This window comes from Leuresthes tenuis, unplaced genomic scaffold (assembly GCF_036924035.1).
Source record: "Leuresthes tenuis unplaced genomic scaffold, fLeuTen1.0.hap1 SCAF_9, whole genome shotgun sequence".
Lineage (NCBI taxonomy): Eukaryota > Metazoa > Chordata > Actinopteri > Atheriniformes > Atherinopsidae > Leuresthes > Leuresthes tenuis.
In genome coordinates this window covers 38,875-51,486 of record NW_027325363.1, presented here as the reverse complement: position 1 = coordinate 51,486, position 12,612 = coordinate 38,875, and the positions used below count along the sequence as shown (strand labels likewise).

General features: G+C 43.5%; 1 protein-coding gene across 2 annotated transcripts in view; it reads right to left on the bottom strand.

The window, feature by feature from the left end:
- nyap2a (neuronal tyrosine-phosphorylated phosphoinositide-3-kinase adaptor 2a) overlaps window positions 1–12,171 on the bottom strand; it is a 31,661-nt gene extending 19,490 nt beyond the window's left edge. For both annotated transcript variants that reach the window (XM_072391801.1, XM_072391802.1), the window contains exons 1-5: window positions 11,770–12,171; window positions 6,390–6,606; window positions 5,599–5,912; window positions 4,290–5,309; window positions 2,541–2,657 (exon numbers count right to left, since the gene is read on the bottom strand). In XM_072391801.1, coding sequence (XP_072247902.1) covers window positions 2,541–2,657; window positions 4,290–5,309; window positions 5,599–5,912; window positions 6,390–6,592 — 1,654 coding nt within the window. In that variant the 5' untranslated portion in view covers window positions 6,593–6,606; window positions 11,770–12,171. The remainder of the gene's footprint in view (window positions 1–2,540; window positions 2,658–4,289; window positions 5,310–5,598; window positions 5,913–6,389; window positions 6,607–11,769) is intronic.
- Between the last annotated feature and the right edge of the window lie 441 nt (window positions 12,172–12,612).

The window sequence follows — 12,612 nt, the reverse complement described above, 5'->3', positions numbered from 1 at the left end:
GTGAAGACTGAAGGTATCAAATGGCCTTTTGGATTTTTTTATGAAAAGTTTGTTCACATGATGGTGACGAATACATCACACATCTGGGAGGAGGCTGAGAGGGTCAACCGTGCAGCCCTGAAGGAGATCTTTGGGCTGGGGGCTGTGGCTGCACGGGTGGCTGCCAGGGGCACCTCTTCCCTCATGCCTCCAACGTCACAGCCTCCAGCCACGCCAGTCCCTGCACCAGAGGGGGCCGAGGGGGGCCCACCCCCTCATCGCTGGAAGTCAGACCGTCTGTCAGACCGTCTCCAGCTCCTGCACCCTCATTGTCTGGCCTGCCGCCAGATTGCCTTCGGCTCCACAGTCTCCACGGCCACAGTCTCCACAGTCTCCACGGCCACGGTCTCCACAGTCTCCACGGCCACAGTCTCCGCAGTCTCCACGGCCACAGTCTCCGCAGTCTCCAGGGCCACAGTCTCCGCAGTCTCCAGGGCCACAGTCTCCGCAGTCTCCAGGGCCACAGTCTCCACGGCCACAGTCTCCAGGGCCACAGTCTCCACAGTCTCCACGGCCGCAGTCTCCAGGGCCACAGTCTCCACAGTCTCCACGGCCACAGTCTCCACAGTCTCCACGGCCACAGTCTCCACAGTCTCCACGGCCACAGTCTCCACAGTCTCCAGGGCCACAGTCTCCGCAGTCTCCAGGGCCACAGTCTCCGCAGTCTCCAGGGCCACAGTCTCCGCAGTCTCCAGGGCCACAGTCTCCACGGCCACAGTCTCCAGGGCCACAGTCTCCACAGTCTCCACGGCCACAGTCTCCACAGTCTCCACGGCCGCAGTCTCCAGGGCCACAGTCTCCGCAGTCTCCACGGCCACAGTCTCCACAGTCTCCACGGCCACAGTCTCCACGGCCACAGTCTCCACAGTCTCCACGGCCACAGTCTCCACAGTCTCCACGGCCACAGTCTCCACAGTCTCCACGGCCACAGTCTCCAGGGCCACAGTCTCCACAGTCTCCAGGGCCACAGTCTCCACAGTCTCCAGGGCCACAGTCTCCGCAGTCTCCAGGGCCACAGTCTCCGCAGTCTCCAGGGCCACAGTCTCCACAGTCTCCAGGGCCACAGTCTCCGCAGTCTCCAGGGCCACAGTCTTCACAGTCTCAGCTGCACGCCATCACTAATCACCCTCAGTATTTAGTTTCCAGGTTCCCCCAAGCACTCTGCCAGATCCTCACCGTCATTCATGTTGTTTAAGGTTGGTGTCTGTTCATGTCAGGTTTTCCTCATAGTTTATGTTTATGCATTTAGCAGACTCTTTTATTCAAAGCAACTTCCAAATGAGGATATAACATTACAGCTAATGTCAAAGCTAACAATAAGCTACATAGAAGGAAACCACTAGTCAGAGTTGACAGGAGTGATAGTGTAGAGATAGGGGAAGTACAGAAAAGATAAAGTGCAGAGATAGAGGGGGTAGGGAAGTACAAGGTAAGTGCTAGGATAGGAGATGCTCTCTGAAGAGCTGGGTTTCTTGAAGATAGACTGTTCTGGTAGTGCTCGGTAGGTCATTCCACCATCGTGGAACGATACATGAAAAGAGTTTGGATTGTCTTAGGCGTGGTGTAGGAGCTGCTAGACGACAATCCTGTGACGACCGGACGGACCGAGTTGTGTCATAAGCCTTTGCAAGAGCATTAAAGTAGATGGGAGCCGTTCCATTAAGGACTTTGTAGCTAACATCAGGGACTTGAATTTGATGCGCGCACCAGTGGAGTTCAATGAACAGAGGGGGGACGTGTTCTTTTTGGCTGATCGAAGACCAGACGCCACCGCGTTCTGGACCATCTGCAGAGGTTTCACAACACAGGCTGGCAGACCAGGTAGGACAGCGTTGCAGTAATCAAGGCGGGAGATTGCCAGAAATCAGATTGCCAGAAATCATTTAAAGCACTCACAGTTAAATAAGACTATATGATCAAAACTAATAACAAGAAACATAGCCTGAAAAATACCAATTGTTTTGTTTAATGTGAAATTCTTTCACCTATATTTGTATCTTTGCTTCACCAAAATGACCCAAGAATGTATATGCATAGTGCAGTGTTTCTCATTTCCGGTCGTCATGACCCACTGCCCTACATGTTTTCGATGTTTCCCTCCTCCACCACACCTGATTCACATGAATGGCTCCTTATCAGGCCACTGCAGAGCTTGATGATGAGCTGATCATTTGAATCAGGTGTGGTGGAGGAGGGAAACATCGAAAACATACAAGGCAGTGGGTCATGACGACCGGAATTGAGAAACACTGGCGTAGTGTATGGCATGCATAATGTGTGCACATTCTTTTATCATTAATAATAAGAAAAAAGGTGTATGTATTCTTCATTTATGCATCTTTTCCCCGGTATCACCTGCTGTTCACATGTGAGGAACGTTCTAAAAATCAGAATAGTTGAGCTGTTGAGCTGACTTCAGATTATTGTGTTTAGTTTCGAATGTAATGTGGCATCATTAAAACTTCCTACAACACTTGCTATCCTACTTCAAACTGACTCACCTCCTCCAGATAGCATCATGGTGGGACTGACAGATGACCTCCCCATCCTGCTGGAAACTGGACTTAACTGTCCATCTCTTTCTTTACTGTGATGTCTAGGCAGAGACCTGCAGTCTCCTAAAAAAAACAACAAGACAAATGCAATTAAGTCATGAAGAGATCAATGAACATCTCATTTAGTTATTCGTTTTGATCAAGAATAGATACAATACCATAAATCTTTAAGATGAAAACCTCAAAAAGATAAGAATCTCTAGAGTTCAAACAAATTTGAACCACAAAGCACAGAAGAATGCAAATCTTAACACTACGTGCTTTTGATGCATTTTGAAGTACACCAACCTTTGTTCTTCACGTACCTGTACCTGAAACTGCCTTGGAGTGCAAGGGGTTGAGAAACTGTAGTTCATAACTTTGGTTACCTGCCTGGCACCACACTATTTTGATTTACAGTTCCATGTAACCCACCAACAATGACATAATGGCACGCTTTGGCCATAATTGATCAAGTAAAAAAAAAAGACACTGTTGCCATTACAAATAAAGTTTAAAGCAGCAACTAAACCCAAGACAAGGATATGAGAGGAGGTGAGGAAGCAGAGATAAAGTGTACGAGGAAGACCTGGGAAAAGAATAAAGATCAGCTTGGATTTTACAGCTGGAAAAACAACAGGATGACAGACAGATGCAGAGTTAGCTCAGCTCTCTGGTTCTGACCAGTTTGCTTTGGTTGGCTCTGTTGGTGAAGTTGACATGCAGGTTTAAGTTCATGAAAAGAATGATCCTTTCTCCTTCTGCTCTGTGTAGGCTGTAAATTAGAGGAGACTGAAGCTGTGGTTGGTTCCCGTAATAAAACTAATGAAACATGTTTATATACTGCAGACATTTACTTTAGTGCTTTTTATCAGAATATCAGGAAATACACAACATTACAGCAGCAGTCTGTTCATTCCTGTTGTGTTAATTATTGCATTTATCAAAATGTATCAGGTTAAAAAATATTTGCTCAGTTTTAGTGAATTTCACACCAAAATCCTAGAAGTTTGCAGCCTTTCAAGATGTTCTCTACTGTCTTCAATACACTACAACACTCTAATTTGCATGGCTGTGCATGTGCAGGGCGCAGATAGGGATTTGCTTGTATAACAGTGGCGTTACAGCCCATAACTATAGGGGGAACCAAAGAGCAAAAAAAAATAAAAAATCAGATTCTCTCATGATCATTTAAATGAAAAAAGTCAACTGTTTGTGATCTCCAGAGGGTGACAATAAAGGCTACATTGGTGGTGATTGTAATTCAGTGGAAGACTATGTTTTATGAAAAGGAAACAAAAAAAGGGAAAAAACAGCTGTGGTGAACATCCACAGTAAGAAAACGGAGAGAGTGCTTCAGAACATTATGAGATGAAGGTGGTGCACCAACTGATCAGAAGCAGTTCACAACAGAGCCACCAGGACCGAGTCCCTCTGAGATGGCTGTGAAGTTTCAAGAAGTACATGGTTAAACATTCGGTCACCATAAGTGACCAGTCAGTTATAGAGTAATTTACTCAGTCACTTTGGTTAAAGCCAATGTTATTCAAAGGAATTATCATGTGCTTTGGCTCATTGTGTACTATTCTCTCTGCTCATTCTGCTTCTTCATCCCTTCCTCATCACCTGATTCAAAAAGCTTTAAGGAACAGTTCAGATGGGTTCAGGTTAAAGTGTGCATGCAGCAGCGTTGGTGGTACTCTGTGACGTCCTTACCTTCACCGTCCCTGCTCTTCCTTCCTGCTGAGCCCCTCTTTATCACCTGTCTGCCTGATGAAAACAGGTTGTTGAGTTCATCCAATGGGCTTGTTGGAGTCTGTGACCTCATAGACACGTTGTGCAGGGAGCCGTGGGTCGAGGAGGAGTTACTGAGTCTAGCTCCGCCCTCACCTGCCCTATGAGAGGATGATGACGATGATGATGAAGACCGAGGCATACTTCCTCCTGCCATCAGAGTGTCATATGGTGGCGGTCTCTTCAGACTCAGTGGAGTCAGGGAGCGACCCATGCTAACCGGAGAGGGACATGCTGATTGGCTGCGAGGATAACCATGACCACCGTGGGTGGAGCTAGATGACTTATAAAAGTTGGAAGGAAGAGGTGGAGCTGATGAGCGCCCAGAGGACGTGTGAGTGTGGGTGGAAGGCAGATCGCGGTCCCGGTCTTTGCGGTGGTGAGTGGAGCCGTGATCACTGCCACCTGACTTGCTGTAGGTAGCATTTTCTAACATGGGCAGACGGGTGACATCAAGAGGGGTGAGGGGGGACTCGTCAGAGTTGGGGGAGCATTGAGCTGGGGCAGGTGGGAAGACAAGAAGTGGTGGGCGGTGAGTTAGGAGGTTAGGGAAGGGTGCAGGGATGTCACACAGTGATCCCCGGGACGACCACACGTCTGGATCAGTGATGGCAGATTCCTGCAGGAAGTCCTCTAACATCGGGTACTTCATCTCCTCATACACTGACTCGCTCTGCTCCTCCTCCACAGGTTCCTGACCTTTCAGCTCCCGCAAGATGTTTCCCACCATCTCTATATAAACTGGCTCCTCATCATCCGTATCCCGGGATGCTGGACTCTGACTTTGAGATGAAGATTTGTCCCCTTGCAAGGAAGACATCTTGTTGCCATGGTTACGGATGTAAGACTCATCAAAAGAGGTGCTCAGCTGAGTGTTGGGGTTCCTCTTGGGTTTGGGTGGAGGCATCTTTTTGGAGTCCTCAGCATGGAGATGATAACGAGCTGCAGACAAAACATGAGGTTAAAATCTGAGGGCATCGAATGCTAAACAGCAGTTGCCTCATTTCTCCAAAACCTCCTTCTGTGAGCTCAAGACCTCAGAGGTACAAAGGGATTCATACCCTCTGTGACAATGATAAAACTATGACTAATAATGATAAAAGGAAGAAGAAAAAGAACAGAACATGTGACACCTTTTCCTTTACAGGTTGTTCACTCCTACCTGAAACCTGGTTCTCTGAAACCTGTCAGAAATGGCTCATATTTAACATGTGAATCGACTGGCTCTCACCTTCCAGCTGTTCTGGCACATCTTTGGTTTCTTGGTACTCTCTCTTAATGAGTCCAGAGCCTCCGTCCACCGCCTCAGAGCTGCTACTCAATTTGGTTTTGGGGTCTCTCTTGGGTTTGGGTGGGGGCTGCTTACGACTGTGGTTGGACTCGTCGTCCCCTCCACCCACTGAGTGGAGGGACTGTGATCGTACAGTGAAGCCTTGGCTGGGTGGGGGTAGTCGGTCCTGTGGTGCTGGCATTGTCATGAAGCCCATCCTGAAATGTTTCCCAGAGTATGCACCATCTGTGGCCATAGCAACATCTTCACCAATCCTAGACAGAACAATAGAACGTCATTAAGTTCAGTCACTGTATTATCAGTCAAATATGTAACTTCTCATAAGAAACACAAGCTCTGCAAACCAAAACTCTGAATGATTCTGAAGGAGCTTAAATTTTCGTTATTTTGCTGCCTTTTAATTTCCAGCTATATGTTTAGAATAAAAATGTGCTTAATTAACAAAAAAGAAACTTGTCTGGTATAACGTTACATGTTTTGTATATTCATACCCATCAAGCTTTTCTAGATTTCAGCGTGCTTTACACATCCTTTAGAAATATCGTGGAAAAATGCATTTAAGAAACTCTACTGTTGTGTGTTGGTGCATTATTGACCATTTATTCAATCAAAAGCAACTGTCACATCTACATGAGGTCATACATCCAACAGGAACACAAGAGGCTGACATTTGAAAGTAAAAGCTTGATCAGTAACATATTTCTACTTTAACTTCATCCCTTATGTTCTACCTTTTGATTGCCTCTTCCTGCCGTCTCTTCTTCTGGTGTTTTTCTTGCAGGTAGGTCCAGTTGGTCTGGTTCCGTATGCGGTCACTCTCTCTTGCGATGTCTGAAGCGTTTTGGATCACTAGACCGTCATAAGTTCGTAGTCCGCTATCCTCCACATACTGGAAAAACCTCCTGAAGGAAGACACCTCGTCCTGTGATGTCATGGCTCCCCAAATATCTGAGGATGATATTTTGAACTTGTTTATTCTGTTTAACCTTGATGGTTGAACAGTCCTGACAGTGTTGTAGCAATCTATTATGTTATTTTGATTAATTTAAAGGATTTATAAGAGGTTAATTTTGATTTGTTTCATTTAGCTTCTTCAACTATGACCCTTCAATTTCAATTCATTGTTTTTATGCTATTGCCATTAGAATCTGGAAACAGTCTCCATGCCGTTACCTATTTTATTAACTTTTACTTCCTATTCATGGAGTTCTGGCAAATGATTAAAAGTAAAATAAGAACCGGAACTAGGAAAAGAAAATTTTAACAAAGGTAAACTCAGTTCAATTAAGTCCAGTTTTCTTATGTAGAACCAGTTTACAACTATAGTCATGTTGGGCACTTATTAGTAAAATATAACAAATTAGAATCAAGTCTAGTTCAGTCCAATTAAATCTTGTGAAATTCAGTATGGCCCAATTCAGTATAGTATTATTTATGAAATACTTATTCATAAAAAGATCTATACATAAAATGACCAATAATCACTTCTCTTCTGGCTCACGTCTGACGACCAGTGAGCCAGAATTAACTTTTTGTTTTTCAGAACCATCAGTGGATCAGAACCAGCAGATCAGAACTAATGGATCAGAATCATAACATATTGCTGATCTCCACATGTCAGACTCTTCCCTCTTGATCCAAGAATTCCTTTCAGGTCACCAGAACTCCTACCACACACTGATGACTTTCATTTGGATTTTATTCTTTCGTTTTTTAAAATTTTTTTCTTAAGCTTTACTTTGTTTCGCCCTGTTTGTGTCTCTGGTAAAGCCTGGAGTTTTTTCATGGCCTTTGTTTTAAAACATCTACTCCTTATCGGCTGTATTTTTGAATACTTGTGTCAGTAATCCATCTCCTAGGACATGTTGTATCAAGTCCAATTATTTTCTAATGTTAAATATGAATACATGAATACACTAATGTGTCCACAAAGCCTAGTTTCCTCCAAAATATGGAATAGCTTCATTGGTCCACGGAACAAAAAAAAAGAAGTATCAGTGTGACCAAAATGGCTCCAAAATAGTTTGAGCAGTATTTTATGTTATCTGATGGTGAACCATCACAATGTATTTTAACGAATAAACCATACCAATAAAAAAGTGTCAGTGAGGAAGAAAAGTCAAATGGATGGATCTGGAACTCAGTTCTGTGGCACCAGCCATCCCCTTCTGCCTCCTTGCATGAGTTTCTGTAGATATTAACAGTGGAATTTCAAGAGAGTTTCACATAATGCCAAATGTAGGCATTATTTAGAGCACATGTTGGCCTTTAACAGGAGGTAACTGATCACAACTACCCCAGTCTACATGTCAAAGTATCCCTGGGCAAAATCCTAAACCCCAAATTGTCTGTCCTCACATGTAAGCTGATTAGAATTAAACTGTCTGCTAAAATAAATGCTTTGTAAGTCTGGGCCTATGTTCTGGAGTGAGACTTTGTTGGTGCATGTCTGTTCAGAGAATGTCAGGATTTAGGTTTTTGTTTCATGTGTTGTCTTGTCACTTCCTGTTTTATTTTGAAATTATGTCTGACGTCTCCTCTCGTTTCAGATAACTTTTCCTTCCTCCCGTGTCCAGCGTCTGATTGTCTTCCCTGATTCCCTAAGTGTTTCCACCTGTACCCCTGGGATGTTTAAATAGTCTTCGTCTCCCTGTGTCTAGTGCCAGTTTGTCGTGTCTGTCATTGTAGCCGTCCGAACCATCCGTAGTATTTATTCCCTGTATCCACTGAAGTGAGCATTCCTCCTTCAGAGTTTTGTTTTGTTAAAGTTTGATTCCGTAGCCATCAGTGTTTATAACCTGTTTGGTCTTCTCCGTTTCAGGAGTGATTTTTAGTTGTAACGTTTCATAGCCCGTTCTTTTGTTCTGTCTGGAGATCTCGACCTGCCTCTCTGTTAGTTTATTTAGTAAATAAACATTTGTGCTTTGAACCTGATCCTGCATCTACTTCCTGACAGAGAATCTTTAAAATTACTGAATCATTGTAGCTGCAGAATTATGAGAAACTGTATAGAAATAAAGATAAATCATGTGCTCCTCTTTTTCAAAATTGATATTATATGAATTAGACTAATTTGGATTGTAAAGAATGTCATTCTAATTGTCTTGAATTGGACTGTATCTGTGCAGTGTCCTGAAATTAGATTTGTTGTAATTTGATGCTTTTTTTTAAATAAAACCGAACTCAATTCAGGGCAGGAGTGGAATGACAGAATTGAACAATATTTAGAAACTTCAGGTTGAAATGATTTATTTACAGTATTTACAGATCCGAGGGGATCAGTTTAGAAAGATTATGGATGACACATGTTGAGATTATTTTCCTGGTTTGCCAATATTACCAACAATTGCTCAAGTTCTTGTTTGTAATTTCACAGATTTGTAGATAATCGGGTTAACTTTAAAAATACAGATCACTGAATCCCGAACCCTAACCCTTTTTTGCTCTGACCTATGAAGGGAAAACACCTAAAGCCACTGCTTTTTCTCTTTTTTTTTCCGTGTGGGGCGAGACCTGAGGAGGACTCCTTCGAGTCGAAATGTTACTGGAGGCACACAAATAATTTCTTTATTAATTTAGAAACAATTTGATTTAGTCTTTCATTTAAAAATAAAAATAATAATGATTTAATTTTCTTTACAAAAATACATTAAAAACATTTACAAAAAATATAAAATAATATATATATGTTTCTTTGTTAAACAAATACACATTTCATTAAAAAAGAATCACGCACAAAACAAACACGTTCACATAAGAAACTGTCATGTCACATTTTGAGTTTTCTTTTTGCCTTGTCTTGTTTTCAGGTTTTAGGTTTATTTCTTGTCATGTTGTATGTTCACATTAGGTTCACTCAAGTCACCTGTTTTTGTTTCACAGCTGCACCCCATCACCAATCACATCCTCACAGTATTTAGTTTCCAGGTTTCCCTCAGTGCAATGCAGAATCGCATTTTTTCCCCCTATAGAAAAAAAACAACAAGGAATCCAAATCCCTACAAGATAGGGTGTTGGGAGGATGAGGGACAGTGGATGCAGGTCCGCTACGGGAGATGCCGTGAGCGTCCCTGCCAACGTCCACCTCCTCAACAGGACGACTAGGGTCGCATTCGGGCCTGGGGGAACGACCGTATATTCACTGCCCCCGACCGGAGGTGGGTTTCTAATCCTAACCCTCTCTGTGACTGATTTGATTCTACGTTCACAGCAACATCTCTTAAACCATACTCACATACCAATGTGAGATTACAATAATATGAAGACATTACAATATTTAGCCCTTTAAATTTGACTTTTACTTCATGAAACAGCTTTACTCCCTGTTTGTTGCAGGTTTCAGACTGAATGCTGTTGAGAAAGATCCCTCTATCTCTGCTCTTTATCTTTCTGCTCTTCCTTCTATGCCTGCACCCTATCTCTACTCTGTCCCCTCTGACAGAGTCGGACTCCTGGGTTCCTTCTATGGAGCTTATTGTTAGCTTTATATAGCTGTTATATCTTCATCTGTAAGTTGGATAAAAGCGTCTGATAAATACAGAAACATAAACATAAAGATGTTCTCACTTCCTCTGTCTTTAGTACAAACAGGTATCCCAGCATGCAATTTACACCAAGCAGCAGAGAGGAGGCAGAATGTGTGTCACCTGTTTTATTTCTCAGACTCTGTCTCACTTTAATTTCTCATTTGCGATTTCTGATGTTTGGTTGATATATTATAAAGCAGCAGACATTAAAATTCCCCACCCACTAAAATGGGAAGATGGTTATGGTGGAGCTCATGATCATCGTGAAAATGGAAAGTTTCCATTTTGTTTCTTTGTTTTCAAATGGAAGTGTTGATAAAGTAGTTTTGAATTGCTTTCTGTCTGTGTCTCTCTCTGTGTCACCTCCCCCACCTCTCTCTCTCAGCATCTAAAAATGGAACAGGGAGTCAGCCAGTGGTAACCTAGCAACAGCAGCATCTCTCAGAGGAGCATGATGTAATGCTTCCTGTACATGGCTGTGTAAGGAGACCCCCCATCCTCCTCCTCGGGAGGTGACCTGAAGCAGCTCCAACCGGACAGCAGGTGAACATGCACAAGCCCGTCCTCACTGTGCACACCACCACCTTCAGGTTTCTTCTTCTTCTGCTCCTATCTAAGCCACCACAGACGCCTCCTGATTCCCTCTAAACGTACACGATTACATCCTCCTGTTTCGTTGCCTTAAGGGTCCATTGACTATTAATTTGATCATGTACAGAGTTAAATTCGTTAACATTTCACTGACTGGCGTCCTCCACCTTGAGGTCTCGGCTCAGCTCCATCCTTACTCCAACAGGTTTGGTCTCTAAATTTCTGTTTTTTGCACGATTAACATAGTTTTCATTCTGACAATCTTCAAAGGTCAACATGCTAAATCAGATCAGAAAGCTACCTGTTAAACGCATTAAGTCCACAGCAGGTAACCCCGTGTTAGAGATACCATAGAGGTCTCTGTCTGGTTTCTTACCTGAAACGTGAAATTTCCTACAGAGCTGACGTCTAACTGCCTGCAGCGTAACAATCAGAGGAAACAGGACTAGTGTCTGTTAGCTGAAAGTCTGTGTAATGGCTTCTTTTGATGTAAAAAACTGAGATCTGAGAGTTAATTATTTTTTCCGTCTCTCAGATAGAAAAACACTTTGAGGCTGATGGAGAAAACATTTCTGGGAACATCCAAATCTGTCAGAATGCAAAATCCACAAATCTGTCTGTGTTGTACTTTTGGTTAATCAATAACATTGATTAGCTAAAATGGGAGGTCATATTGACAGATGTCTGACCCACAGCCACTTCCTGCTTGAACTTTGACCTTGACTCTCAGGTGTGTTCACCTCTGATTTCCACAGTTTATTCAGACATTTCTTTCTGAATAAGTTTTCCTCTGTGGTCCAAGATGGCTGCCATGTTAAAGTGAAAGCTGCTGCTTCTGGTTTCATGTTTAAAACTAACAGTGTGAAGCAGCTGCATGTGTTTTGAACAGACTTTATTGACACTTTCAGCAGCTCGATGACAAACAGAATGTCATAATGAGCAGAGAGATGAAGACATGTTAAATACATGAAACACAGCTTGATATGAGGCTTACCGAGGATCAGCGAAGGCTCAAACTCCCTCCATCCTTCCCTCAGCGTCTCCTTTCCTCCCTCCTTCTCTCCTCCCTTTACTCAGAGGAAGATGAGGATGATGGAGGGATGAAGCTTCCTGTCGCCCTCTCAGATGCTTGCAACTTCAGGGAAACGTTGCCTGATTTTTCTCTGCTGCAGCGTCGATCCACCCTTCAGCTCCTCCTTCCTTCCCTCCTTCGTTGGTCATGAATCCTCACTGCTGCAATAATCACAGCTCACACACATTCACACACACACGCCCTGCAGCCGCAGCCGCACACGCACAAGTACCCAAAGACGGTTGCCACAAGATCCGAGAGGCTGAAACCACAGCAACCTGACAGCATCCAACTCCTGACTCCTCCCCCTGCTGTTGCTGCTGGTGTGTGTGTGTGTGTGTGTGTGTGTGTGTGTGTGTGTGTGCGAGGGATCGTAAGGAGAGCAGCATATTTCTGTTTGTGTGTTGGTGTGTGTGTTTGTATGAGGTGATGTCATGTGATTTGATGTCGCAGCTCAGTGACCCTCTGACAGTTTTATTTGTCCAGAAAACACAAATTCTTAGCCCTGATCTGGACTCCTCCAACGGGGATCAGCTGCTAATTTTCACCCTGTGCACCCACCAGCTGACTCCTCCTGTCACCTAACAGGAAGCAAGTCCACACCTGAACCAGAGAAGATTCTTTATTTTCATCCAGTTCTAAGTTGTTTCAGTTTAGTCATATTTACAAAGAACAATCTTTGACCTGCTGTACAACTAAGATCATATGAATAAAACGAGGTGGTGTGGTTTTATTTTTCCTTAAACAAGCTGCAGGAAAGACAGA